The 14,439-nt window shown below is 38.0% G+C and overlaps 1 protein-coding gene and 1 non-coding gene across 2 annotated transcripts in view; one reads left to right on the top strand and one right to left on the bottom strand.

The window, feature by feature from the left end:
• Positions 1 to 14,439, bottom strand: part of LOC115217558 (ectoine dioxygenase) — a 33,988-nt gene that overhangs the window by 2,506 nt on the left and 17,043 nt on the right. Inside the window, exons 4-7 of the mRNA XM_036503279.1 lie at positions 11,919 to 11,997; positions 8,903 to 9,013; positions 6,317 to 6,408; positions 3,277 to 3,367 (exon numbers count right to left, since the gene is read on the bottom strand). Coding sequence (XP_036359172.1) covers positions 3,277 to 3,367; positions 6,317 to 6,408; positions 8,903 to 9,013; positions 11,919 to 11,997 — 373 coding nt within the window. The remainder of the gene's footprint in view (positions 1 to 3,276; positions 3,368 to 6,316; positions 6,409 to 8,902; positions 9,014 to 11,918; positions 11,998 to 14,439) is intronic.
• Positions 13,774 to 13,877, top strand: LOC115220469. The gene has a single exon (XR_003882540.1). It is a non-coding gene; the product is annotated as a U6 spliceosomal RNA (small nuclear RNA).

Here is a 14,439-nt window from a genome sequence, read left to right as displayed (position 1 = left end):
CTCGTTTTGTTAAATAATAAGTCAACATTTTAATATCCTAAAGCTGATAAACCAACTAATTGTTTCTCTCATTTTTTTCTTATTTGTATCATAATTAATGGTAAATATTTCTTTACCTTCCCCATTTATACAATAAATAAGTTAATTGCATTGTGTATTAATAATTTGGGTATTATACAAGAGTATATTGGATAAGTTTTATCCCTTAGTTGGTTGGATCCACAAAACCCTAACTTACTTGGTGTTTATATATATATATATATATATATATATATATACTAAGCAATAAAGGGTTTAGCAACGAATTGCCTTACCACATACCGATTTAGAAATAGCAGTCAAAGAGTTATAGCTATTTCTTCTACTAAAAGGGAGATCTCAGTAAAAACACAGCAATTGGAAGGCAGACACAAACAGGTAGAGAGATGAATTGACGCAATCTATCATACATTTTTAAGTTATCTACGGACGTACGTTTCGAAATCAAGTTTTTAGGAAAGCATAAGAATTAAATATTAAATATTAAATAATTCTATCTTACCGAAACTTCTTTTCTCTTCAGCGTAGAATACTATAATCATAAATGATTATATATTGAATTTTGAGATACTAGAAGGCACCAACTCAACTCAGTATCAGAGCGAGCTAGAATCCGCAACTAGTATCACCGAATTCAATTTGTGAATGAAACGATTGAGATGACCAGCATCTTGTTTTGGCTACACACGGGTGGGAAGGGGCTGGTGACACAATCGTTTCATTCACAATTGAATTCGGTGATACTAGTTGCGGATTCTAGCTCGCTCTGATACTGAGTTGAGTTGGTGCCTTCTAGTATCTCAAAATTCAATATATAATCATTTATGATTATAGTATTCTACGCTGAAGAGAAAAGAAGTTTCGTTTTGGTAATAAGAATTATTTAATTTTAAAAACTTGATTTACGTCCATAGATAACTTAAAAAGTATGATAGATTGCCGTCAATTCATTCTCTCTTACCTGTTTGTGTCTGCCTTCCAATTGCTGTTTTTACTGAGATCTCCCTTTTTAGTAGAAGAAATAGCTATAACTCTTTGACTGCTATTTCTAAATTCGGTATGTGGTAAGGCAATTCGTTGCTAAACCCTTTATTGCTTAGTATTACTTAAATTTTCCTCGAATGAGGCTTTTACATGCCGAAGACTACTTGGTGTAATTGATAATTATTCCAAATTAATTAATTTCACCCTTCATTATTACGGATATATATATATATATATATATATTGATAGAAATGGTAAGACAACAAAAGAATGAAAGAGACCATGATATTATGTAAATAGAGGAATTTATCTGTAAAAGTAATATATGACAATTATTTGGTAGCCATGATAAAACTCCGAGTTTCAGATGTCGGGGTGGAAACCCACGCCGCCATCTCTTCAGCTATCCGGCCATTGAAAAAATGTTCTCCTGTGTACTGATTTCATTTGCAAATTCTATGAATTCACTTGCGAAGGTGAGGGCTTTATTTAGAAGTTCCTTAGAGATAGAGGCATAAAAATTGACAATATCGAATTGAGTAAATCTCGCTTTATTCTTATTCTTAATGGCTTTAAACCAGTCAATGACTTCTATACTATTAGACCATTGTACAAACCTAGTGGCATTCCTGATTTTCGTATTGATTTTTCCTAAAATTTCTTTACTAATAATGCCAAGTTCTGATTTAGCATTTTGTCGATGGTCGGATAACTGAAGAAATGGCAGCATGGGTTTCCACCCCAACATCCGAACCTCAGAGTTTTATCATGGCTACCGAATAATTGTCACATATTATATTTACAGATATATATATATATATAATGTGACCTCGTGTGTACTGTTGGCGATTTTTCCTCTGTCTTCCCTTCTCTGGATCTTTCCTTCTCCTATGTTTCGAGCTCCACTCGAAACGTTAAACCCTCCTTCTTTCCTTCTTTCCTGAGTGTCCAATAATACTATATTTGTTCCACGTCATCGCGTTGTTGTGTTTTTTTGTGCTTTCTTGTTTGGATTAACTTTAGATATATATACATATATATATGCATTTATATATGCAGAGATAGATAAATAGTTAGAGACAGACAGACATGCATATATTTCATATAGATACATATATATACGTATATATATATGTATGTATATATATATATAATATTTAGTATATATATATATATATATATATATATTATATATATATATATATATATTATATATATATATATATATAATATATAATAAGGGCAGAAATTGAAGTTAATCAATTAAAACCAGTGGCTCAGCATTTTTTTTTTTAAATCCAAAGATTAAAAATTGTTTCACATACAAAATTTAGAGACTGACCACTATTAACAAGTGAAACCAATTGGTACATAGGTAATCGTTTTTTATTTCGAATATTTTCATTTGTCTTGCTTATTTTTACATTTTGTTTTTTTTGCTGAGATTTTTCTTGAGAACACATTCTTCGTGGTAATGGCGATTTGACGTCTATGTTTAGCATATAGGCTATCCACTTTTAGTGGTCAGGCCTCTAAATTTGTATATATATATATATATATATATATATATATATATATATATATATATATATATTGTTGTATTTGGGATGTGGCTGCCATTTAACCAATAAAAACACACTATATATTTGGTGTTCATTTGCTTCAGCTTTATTTTATATCAATTGTATTTTGGCTGGAGTTCTTTCATCACACTTCTGTGACCTCATCAGTGGTCCTTTGTTTGTCTTTCCTTACTATAATGGTCAGCCATTTTGTATTCCTATGGTATGTGTCTATGTTTAGTAAATGTATGTGGGGGGGTATGTGCCTGTATTATCAGTATCCCCTGTTTATACACGTTCGTTTAATTTGTTTTTTATTTATTTTGTTCATTTGTTTATACCTACTTATTTTTCTTTTCTTTCTTTTCTTCATTTTTTTGTATTTAATTTAATTTAATTTATTTTGTTAATGTATGTTGTTATTTAATTCCATTTGTTTATCTGTGGATTGAATTATATTATATTCGTATTATTATCAGTTTATGGGGATCTTATTCTGTCATAGGTTGTGGTATGTTGGGGGGGGGTGCTAGTGTTTCATTCTAGTTTCCTATTCAGGCTAGGTTTATCTTTTATTATGTGTGTAGCTTCTGCAATTTGTCTAAGCATTGCATCTCTTCGATGATTTTAACTTCTATGTTGTTGAGCATGCCCCCGTGTAAAAGATAAAAGGAAAAAGATAATTACTTACCTGCAAGCAGCCGTTTTCTTTGGTGCATTTATCAAGTGCTACGTAAACTGTCAGTAAATCAGGAGTCAAACAGCCATTGTTGTACCAATATCTATCAATAATAATACACAATATGAGTAATATCTGGTTTGGATTAAAGCATAAGGTCAACAGATTTGAGGGGAGGGGTGGGTTAATTGATTCAAATACATCACTGGCACTTTATTGACCAGGAAAGGATGAAAGGCAAAGATGACCTCAGCTGAATTTGAAATCAGAACATCATCAAGCTTGGTCAAGCTTGGTCAGACATTATTAACCTGCACATGCCATCCATGTTGGTCCTGCATTAGTTGAGAAAGGTCTTTGGGGAGGCATCCAGTGTCTCTGATGAGTTGATCTATATACGTTGTGTTTGGACAACCAGCTCAAGTACGACCATGCTTTGGCATCCATAGCCACAGGTCCCTTGCCAGCTCTTGTATAGATTGCCAGCAATATCCTACAAAACACAAGCTCCTTTCCCTTATAATGGTAAAAATAAGTAGATCTCTTTACAGCTGTTTCTTGGTGGGATGATTTCTCCAAAATATGCCTGTCCACTCCACCACCCTTCAGATGGTGCAACATTACAATAAAATGTGCAATAATGCAATGGTGCAATAAAGCAGCAATTTAGTGGAGTACTGAATATCTGGTGGTATTCGTCCTTGGTCTCTGAGTCCAAATCTGGCCAACATCAAATTTGTCTTTCATCCTTCTAAGGGTTAATAAAGTACTGGTCAAATACTAAGATGATTCCTCTTCTCTCTCTCTCTTCCTCTCTCTTCCCCCTCTCTATCTCATACACATATGCATTTAACTGTTTGCTTCTGGGTTCAATCCTTCTAAATGATACCATGGACAAGAATCTTCCACCACAACTTTGGGTTAGACTCTGTGTATGTGTGTGTGTGTCCTGGCAGAAACATTAGCACACTGGGCGAAATGCGTAGCCGTAATTTGTCTGCCGTTACATCCTGAGTTAAAATTCCGGGGTCGATTAAATAAGTACCAGTTACGCACTGGGGTCGATATAATCGACTTAATCCGTTTGTCTGTCCTTGTTTGTCTTTTCTGTGTTTAGCCCCTTGTGGGTAATAAAGAAATAGGTATGTGAGCTTTGGAGAAATTCTTGACTCTTGAGATTATCTCCCCTTCTCATATGCAGTCGTTCGTAATTGCCATCTGGTAATTATAATAAATCCTCTAGATGTCAGAGATAATTTCAATAAATCAAGAATTTTTGTTGTGTGGTATTTGATAGACCTGTATATGTCTGTTTTTCATATTATCTGCCACTGGCCACTCTGACTTGTTTCTCTTGGATCATTTTCCTTGATTTGAGCAGTGAGCTGGCAGGATCCTCATCAGCATGTTAGACAAAACATTTAACAGTGTTTCTTCTGGCTCTTTACGTTTTGAGTTTAAATGCCACCAAGGTTGATTTTTTTGGTAAAAGAACACTCATGCCAACACCACTGTAAAAAAGCACCTGTGGTGGCGCTACATAAAAAAAGCACCTGTACCAGTGCCACATACAAAGTACCTGTGCTTGCACCATGTAGGAAGCACCTGGTACATGCTGTAAAGTGGTTGGCATTAGGAAGGGCATCCAGTCATAGAAACCATACCAAAACAGAAGACTGGACCCCTCTGGCTTACCAGCTCCTGTCAAACCATGCAACTCATGTCAGCATGAAAAACAGACATTAAATGATGATGACGATAATGATGATGATGATGATGATGATGATGCAGATTATCTTGACCATGTGTTCTACTCTTTTTTTTATAAGTTTAAGTCCTTTGGCAACCGGAGGTAAAATAAATGATGCCTATTGAGGTAGAAACATGTCCCCACAACTGTCCCCTTACCCCCAGACAATAAGTCTGTCCTTTTCCTTAAAAGTATGTCAACTTTGGAAGTCTTTATTCCTGAGATTATCTCTCCTCCTTATAACGAGCTGGTCTTAATTGTCATAGAGTAATTGTGATACATCCTGCAGAGAGGTAGTTTTAATAAATCAAGAATTTGTGTTGCATAACATTAGATATCAGTATTTGTAGTATAAGTTATGAATTCAAAGAAGTGTGTGGCTATCACAGAAAGCTGCTCTTATGGACTTGGCTATCAGACCACATAGTAACCAAATACAGATAAAATGTAATGCAGAGTGTCCTATGCAGCTGAAATCCAGATCTGATCAATGAAATTACTTTATGGGGAGTATATAAACCATAAAAAGTCAGGAGGTATGAGAGATGAATATATTTATTTAACCATTTGACATCTAAAGGATATTAAGATGCAGCATGAAGCTTTGTCAGTGAACAGGTCGCGGTCTCAAAGCGATGAAAATATTTTGACAAATTAAATTTAAATGTTGAAGTGAATCTAACGGTTTTGTGTGTTTCTTAAATGGCTTATAAACACCTTCCACACTGCAATTGTTTTCGTTCCAGCACACGATCTCAGATCAAGTCACTTGTTATGCAAGTACATCTCCGGATATTAAATGGTTAAATAAATATATTCATCTCTCATACCTCTTGACATTTTATGGTTTATATATATATATATAATATATATATATATATATATATATATATATATATATGATTCAAAACGTGTGTATCGTTGGCGATTTTTTTTTTCCTTCGTCTTCCCTTCCTTGGATCTTTCCTTTTCCTATGTTTCTGACGAAGAGCTCTGCTTGAAACATTAAATCCTCTTTCTTTCCTTTCCTGAGCGTCCAATAACACTATACTTGTTCTACGTCCTCGCGTTGTGTTTTCACTTTGTGTTTTCATGTTTGGATTAACTATATATATATATATATCAAGAGAGAGCTACATATATGTATGTATATGTTTGTGAGTGTGCACGTGTGGTAGATATCTTTGTGAAGACATGTGGCCTAGTGGTTTGGGTTTTTGGCCCACAACCATAATGTTGTGGGTTCCATTCTTAGACACACATATATATTGTTAGTGGTGAGTCATAAAACTCAGTACTTACCCATAATCTTGATGCCAGAGATGCCTACCACCTGAAAAGGCATCCTTCATCATGAGTTTTCCATGATAAAAGTACACTTCACCTCCTAGAAGCTGCCAAAATATAAACATGTCATCAGTAATTAGAAGAGATATAAGTGATAACATTTTTTAATTATCTGTAAAGTAGCAAGCTGACAGAATCATTACTTTGCTTAGCAGTGTTTCATTTATCTTTTTGTTCTGAGTTCAAATTCTGCCAAGGTCGACTTTGTCTTTTATTCATTTGGTGTCAATAAATTAAGTACCAGTTGCGTACTGGGGTCAATCTAATCGACTGGCTCCCTTCCCCCGAAATTTCAGGCCTTGTGCCTAGAGTAGAAAAGAATATTTGCTTCCTTCTAAGGCAGTGAGCTGGCAGAAACGTTAGCATACCAGATGAAATACTCATTCGTATTTTGTCTGTCTTTATGTTCTGAGTTCAAATTCTGCTGAGGTCAATTTGTCTTTTCACGGTCAATAAATTAAGTACCAGTTGCGTACTGGGTCGATCTAATCAACTGGCCTCCTCCCCTAAAATTTCAGGCCTTGTGCCTAAGAGTAGAGAAAAAAAATAATAAAATAAGTACCAGTTGTGAAATGGAGTCGATGTAATTGACTGACGTCTTCCCCTGAAATTGCAAGCCTTGCGCCAGAATTTGAAACCAGTATTTTTAACTATCTTCTGTAGTCATTGATTATACAAATAGAAACATGGACATTACATATCTCACTTCTACCCACATGTAGTAAAGTTTGTTACATGTAGTGATTCATCATCATCATCATCATCATCATCGTTTAACAACCGTTTTCCATGCTAGCATGGGTTGGACGGTTTGACTGAGGTCTGGAGAGCCAGCTGCAGCACCAGGCTCCAATCTGATCTCACATCCATTCCCATATATTAAATTTACTGAGAATGTTCAATCTATTTCCTCAATGACACAAGTGAAAACATGTGGTTTAGTGGTTTGGGAGTTCAGTTCATGATCAACCCCATTTTAACCCCCACTTTCCCAATGCAGGCATTGGGAAAGTGGGGGTTAAAATGGGGTTGATGGTGGTGGTGATGCTGGTGGTGCTGGTACTGGTGGTGCTGGTGGTGGCGATGATGATGATGATCATCATGATGATGATCATGATGATCATGATGATCATGATGATGAAGATACATCATGGTCATGTGATCACAATAAAAATTAATATAATCAAATGAGTCTATACAAATAGGGAACCTTTGGATGGTCACTTAACTTACTTGAAATACCAGCCAAATCTCCCTCAAATCAAGCTCTTCTGTCTTAATATAAAAAAGAATGCATTAGGTCAGTGGTTTTCAGCCAGGCTCCACATGACCATTAGGGTGGGGTGGAGGATGTCCACATAAGATTTTGTTGTTAAAATTTATGTGTTGAAATTATGTTGGTTAGATATTTCTTTAATACACTTTCTAATATTTAATTATAATAATTTAATAGGATTTATACATTGAGTGGGTATGAGGGTCCACTCAAGCAAAATAGAATTCAAAAGGGGCCATAGATAAAAAAAAATGGTTGAGAACCATTGCTTCACAGCAGCGCTTCTTAAACTATGGGTTGTGACCCCCAAATGGGGTCACAAAGCAAAATGCTGGGTTTGCAAAAATTAAATTCAAACACTTTGAATTTCAATTTATATGTTATTTCACATATTTTGCATATTTATTACCTAGGGTCTTGAAAAATCCCGTGATGAAAAATGGGGCCACGAATGGAAAAAAGTTAAGAAGCGCTGCTTTACAGAATGTAGTTCTAAATACATTACATCTGAAGAAACAAGCAGACAGGATGTTCATGGTTGGAAGAACCTGGTCAGCCAAGTCTGCTGAATCACACTGATTTGTGGTTAAACAACAACAACAATAACAGCAACAACGGAGGCAATGACTAATGATTAAGTCATTAGTGATTAATGATTAAGACCTTTGGCAATATGCTGTGCTTGAGAAAGGCAGTGAGCTGGCAGAAATGTTAGCATGCTAGGTGAAATGCTCAGCGGTATTTCATCTGTCTTTTATGTTCTGAGTTCAAATTCCGCCGAGGTTGACTTTGCCTTTCATCCTTTCGGGGTTGATAAATTAAGTACCAGTTGCATACTGGGATTGATCTAATCAACTGCCCCTTCCCCTCCCCACAAATTTCAGGCCTTGTGCCTGGAGTGGAAAAGAATATGCTGTGCTTGAGAAGACTCATGAGGCCAAAAGAAATCATAGTTGTGGCAGATACTGGTGTCACACAAATGGCACCTGTGCCAGTGGCACATGGAAACACCTATTACACTCTCAGAGTGGTTAGCATTAGGAAGGGCATCCAGCTGTAGAAACCATGCCAAATCAGACTGGAGTCTGGTGCAGCCGCTCAGCTCACCAGTCCTGGTCAAACCATCCAACCCATCCCAACATGGGCAATGGACATCAAATGATGATGGTGATGATGGTGATGGTGATGATGATGATGATGATGATGATGATGATGATGATGATGAACAACAACAACTTAATCCAAATATATTTGATTTGTCTGACCTTTTCACTTGTTCCAGCAATTTTGTTACATCTTGCCAGCATCCCCGTCACATCGTTGCCAGGAAAGCTCCAAAGAGTCATTCTGCTTTTACTTCCGACATCGTCGTCAATCTAGACAACAAAAGATTGATGTGCATAATTATGCGTTTATCAAGACATAGCACTTGGGTTTGTGGTTACATTAATTAGAGGAGTTGTGTGTGTGTGTGTGTGTGTGTGTGTGTGTGCACATGTATGTCTGTGTGTGTATGTGTATGGATGTGTGAGTGCATTTATGTGTGTGCAGGTGTGTGAGTGTGTGTGTGTGTATGTGTGTGTGTACATGTGTGTGCAGGTGTGTGTGTGTGGGTGTGCATATGTATGTCTGTGTGCATGTATGTGTGTATGCATGTGTGTGTGTGCATGTATGTGTGTGTGTAGGTGTGTGTGTGTGCATGTATGTGTGTGTACATGTGTGTGCAGGTGTGTGTGTATGTGGGTGTAAACATGCGTGTGTGTGGGGGTTTGTGTGCACGTGTATGTCTGTGTGTGCTTGTGTGTATGCATGTGTGTGTGCATGTATGTGTGTTCAGTTGTGTGTGTACATGTGTGTGCAGGTGTGTGTGTGTGTGTGGGTGTAAGCACGCGTGTGTGTATTTGCATGTGAGTGTGTGTGTACGTGTGTGTGCATGCTTATGTGTATGGGTGTGCACATGCATATGTATGTGTGTATGCACGTGTGTGGGCATGTGTGTGTGTATACATGTGTGCACAAGTCTGGCAGTTTCCGAAGAGGGGATAAGTCGATTTGACCAAGACCCTTGGAGATATGCTGTGCTTGAGAAGACCCAGCAAGCTAAGTGGGATCATAGCCATGGCCGATGCTAGTGTCACATAACCAGCCTGTTTTAAAGTACCCTTCAATTGTCAGGCAATCTGCTGAGCTTGAGAAGACCTGTTGAGTTAAGTAAAATTGTTGTCATGGCCGATGCCAGTAATGCTTGACTGGCACCCGGGTCAGTGGCACATAAAAAGCACCATTCAAGCGTGGCCAATGTCAGTGCCACCTGACTGATACCTGTGCTGGTGGCACATAAAAAACACCATTTGAGTGTAGTCATATACTCTTGGAGTGGTTGGTGTTAGGAAGGGCATCTAGTTGTAGAAACCTTGCCAGATCAGATTGAGCCTGGTGCGGCTTCCTGACTTGCCAGTCCTCAGTCAAACCATCCAACCCATGCCAGCATGGAAAGCAGATGTTAAACAACGATGATGATGATAATTGCCCCCAGAATTCAATGGAACATATTTTATTGACCCCAAAAAGATGAAAGGCAAAGTCAATTCCAGCAGCATTTGAACTGAGAATGGTAAAGACAGAGGAAATACCACTAAGCATTTGGCCCAAAGCGCCAACTATTCTGCTACCTTACTGCCTTAAAAAGATGAGATATTGATGTATTCTTTTATTTGTTTCAGTCATTTGACTGCGGGCCATGCTGGAGTACTGCCTTTAGTCAAGCAAATCGATGCCAGGACTTATTCTTTGTAAGCCTAACACTTATTCTATCAGTCTCTTTTGCCGAACTGCTAAGTTACAGGGACGTAAACAGACCAACATTAGTTTTTAAGCAATGGTGGGGAGGATGGACAAACACACACACATATATATATGTATGTGTGTGTGTGTGTGTATATATATATATATATACAATGGGCTTCTTTCAGTTTCTGTCTACCAAATCCACTCACAAGGCTTTGGTCGGCCTGAGGCTATACTAAAAGTCACTTGTCCAAGATGTCATGCAGCAGAACTGAACCAGGAACCATTTGGTTGGGAAGCAAGCTTCTTACCACACAGCCATTCTTGTGCCTATACTGTAGAAATATAACCAATTTATTGCAGATAAATTTTAACACCAAAATTTTATATGAGAAACACTAATCTACAGGAAAATCATCAACATGAAACCAAACTGATTTGAATTCTTGTAGAAGAATACCCAAGATCAGTTTGGATTCAAATGGTAGCAAACCAAAACCAAACCAAACCAATATCAAGTAAAGCCAATATCATAGCTGGGCCCACTGCCCCTGATTGGCTCCCATACCAGTAAAAAGCATCATCTGAACATGGTCAATGCCAGTGCCCTTTGGTGGGCTCCTGTGCTGGTGGCATGTAAAAAGCACCATCCAAATGTGGTTGATACCAGGTCTACCTGACTGGCTCCCATTCCGGTGGCACGTAAAAAGTACCATCCGAATGTGGTTACTGCCAGTGCCCCCTGACTGGCTCCCGTTCCACTGGCACATAAGAAGTACCCACTACACTCTTGGAGTGGTTGGCATTAGGAAGGGCATTCAGCTGTAGAAGCCATATCAAATCAGATTGGTGCCTGGTGTAACTGCTGGCTTTCCAGACCTCAGTTAAACTGTCCAACCCATGGAAAACAGACCTTAAACTATGATGATGATGAGTACAGAAGCACATGAATACAGATGTGGGTTAAGAGAGAGAAAGAGAGAGAGAGTAGGATTGGGATATACATAGCAATACAGGTGTGTGTGTGCATGAACACATGTATGTGTGAGTGTGTGTGAGTGCATGTGTATATGTGATTCTGTGTGTGAGTGCATGTGTGTGTATGTGTGAGAGAGAGAGAGAGAAAGAAAGAGAGAGAGGGAGAGATTTTATACATGCAATATGTCTATTTTGACTATTGATTTCTGACATTGACACAAGACCACATGTTTTGGTGGAGGTCATAATTAATTAAATCCCTCCCAGCACTTTATTACATCGACCCCTTCCCCACAGAGATGAAAGACAAAGTTAGTCTGGACTTAATATTGGTTTTGAATATAACAGACGCCATAAGGTGGTCAGTGGCATTTTCGTCTGTCTTTATGTTCTGGGTTCAAATTCCACCGAGATCAGCTTTGCTTTTCATCCTGAGCGCTGGGGTCGATGTAATCAACTTAGCCCCTGTCTCGAATCTGCTGGCCCTGCACCAAGGCTGAAACCAATATTACTTACACCATAAGCATGGCTGCAAAATTCACTTTCAGTCAAAGTTTTGTTGATTTTCTGCAGTTCTTCCTCATTAACGAGACCCCTTCAAAGAGAAAGAAGAAAGAACAGTAAGATGTTGAAAGAAACCAGAGAACATTCTTCAATGATATATTAAAATATTTAACAAAAAAGAAAGGTTTAGTGGGGATTATTTTTGTATTTGTGTTTGGTCTGCAAGATTCTTGATGTGAAATCATGTGTTGAAACAAATTTAGTAGTAAATGGGTTCTCTGTGGGTTATGGTGATGAGGGTTCCAGTTGATTTGATCAACAGAACAGCCTGCTTGTGAAATTAATGTGCAAGTAGCTGAGCATTCCACACACATGTGTACCTTTAATGTAGCTCTTGGGGAGATTCAGTTTAACACAGAATGTGACATGGCAGGACCTTTAAAATATAAGTACAACTCATTTTTGCCAGCTGAGTGGACTGAAGTAACAAGAAATAAAGTGTCTTGCTCAAGGATACAACACACTGCCAGCAATCGAACTCACAACATCAAGATCATGAGCCAAATATCCCTAACCACTTTGCTACAGGCCCTCACTCAAATTTTGTGCCATGAGAGAGTTAGTATGGCATTAAGAAACACACTTCTTTTATTATTATTATTATTATGATTATTATTATTATTATTATTTTTATTGAGTGAGAGAGCAGTGCATGCCATCAAAGTGACACTGGGGTAAAATATACGAAGCCCAGTATAACCATCATGACTACCTATCTGATAAGGGTACACCAGGCATATGCATCACAACCATATGTGCACTACATGGTGATCTCATATCAAGATAAACAGCACATGACCTTGCAGGTGGGGCCCAGTTAGAATTTTCATCTGGTCGAGTAGCCCATCCCGCTCAAAAGGTCTCTGAATAAGGGTTGTTTAAGGATGTTGAACGAACCACCCATGTTTCCAGAGGTGAATTATTCAAACACATGGCTATGATGCTCCCCCACTACTTCTGCTCATGATCAGAGATGCACATATCGTCAGCCACTAAGGGACATGGTCAACTGATTATGGTCAAACAACTGACAAGCAAATCTGTGGTATTGAGCAGAATATTTGCTGTAGCCCATCTTATTATTATTATTATTATTATTATTAGTTAACAAATTAATAATTTAACCAGTTAAATCAAGTATTTGATTAATTGTACATTCAACTAATCATCTGGGTTTGCCAGAGCCATTTTGCCCCCGTTCACAACCTCATCTATAGCCTCATCAATGACAACCCTTCTACTCAAGGTCTGTCGTTATTGTTTTTAATCTTTAGTCAAGGCAGAAGGCAGTACTCATGGCACTGAAGTGCCTCTCTGTGAGTTACCATTCCTTTATTCTATGGTCTCCCCTGCTGCCAACACAGAAGATTTTCTTTTGTGACCAAATATCACAATTGCAGTCAACATTCTTATTTACAGTTGAACCAATGAGGAATTCCCCATGTAGTCATCTGACCTGCTAGAAATATAAGCCAAATCTACCTCAAATCATACCCTATTGTCTTTAAAAAAGGAAGGACACATTGTACAATGTAGTTTTGGATATGAAGTGGGATGTGTAGCAAAATGTGATGTTGAATCAATGTATGTTGTCAGATGTAGCAGATTATGTTAGGTGTGTTTGACTGGCATCAAAGGTAGTGTGGAAACTACATTTTATTTTCTGGGCAAAGATTCGAAACTGAATCTAAGGATTCTAGCTTGCTCAATACACTGCTATCAGCTGACCAGGCACCAAAAATTTCTTTGTCCAGTCAGAAAGTGATGGATGAGTTTCTATTCGACCTCCCACCTGGGTTATGTCATGGAAAGTTCGGCAATACATATGCTAAAATTGGAACAATACAGAGAAGATTAGCATGGTCCCTGTGCAAGGATGACATGCAAATTCATGAAGCATTCCATATATAAATAGGGGGCGAGCTGGCAGAAACATTAGCATGCTGGGCGAAATGCTTTGCGGTAGTTCGTCTGCCGCTACGTTCTGAGTTCAAATTCCACCGAGGTCGACTTTGCCTTTCATCCTTTCGGGGTCGATTAAATAAGTACCAGTTATGCACTGGGGCCGATATAATCGACTTAATCACTTTGTCTGTCCTTGTTTGTCCCCTCTGTGTTTAGCCCCTTGTAGGTAGTAAAGAAATAGGAAAGTTCAGCTGGACAACAGGTAACCTAAATAGGCACGAGCCACTCTTATAAGGGTACATCCATCCTTCTAGCTAGGATGGTCATTGATGATTCCATAGACATAAAATTAGCCAGTGGTTAACAGACAGTCAGCAATGTGAGGAGATGGTGACCACTGTGAGACCAGACAATAGCAGTTGCAGACCACAAACTGATGAGATAGAAAAATAGAAAAACAAAACAACACGACCAAATGACAAACGTGCACACAGACACAAAATATGTCTGATACTATCTTGTCACATCAACATTCTCTTTCTCCTGGTTTTACCTTGCTGACACTCGA

The sequence above is a fragment of the Octopus sinensis genome, linkage group LG1 (genome assembly GCF_006345805.1).
Source record: "Octopus sinensis linkage group LG1, ASM634580v1, whole genome shotgun sequence".
Taxonomy (NCBI): Eukaryota; Metazoa; Mollusca; class Cephalopoda; order Octopoda; family Octopodidae; genus Octopus; species Octopus sinensis.
Note: the sequence above shows the minus strand (reverse complement) of the source record. Positions and strands in the feature narration are given on the sequence as shown.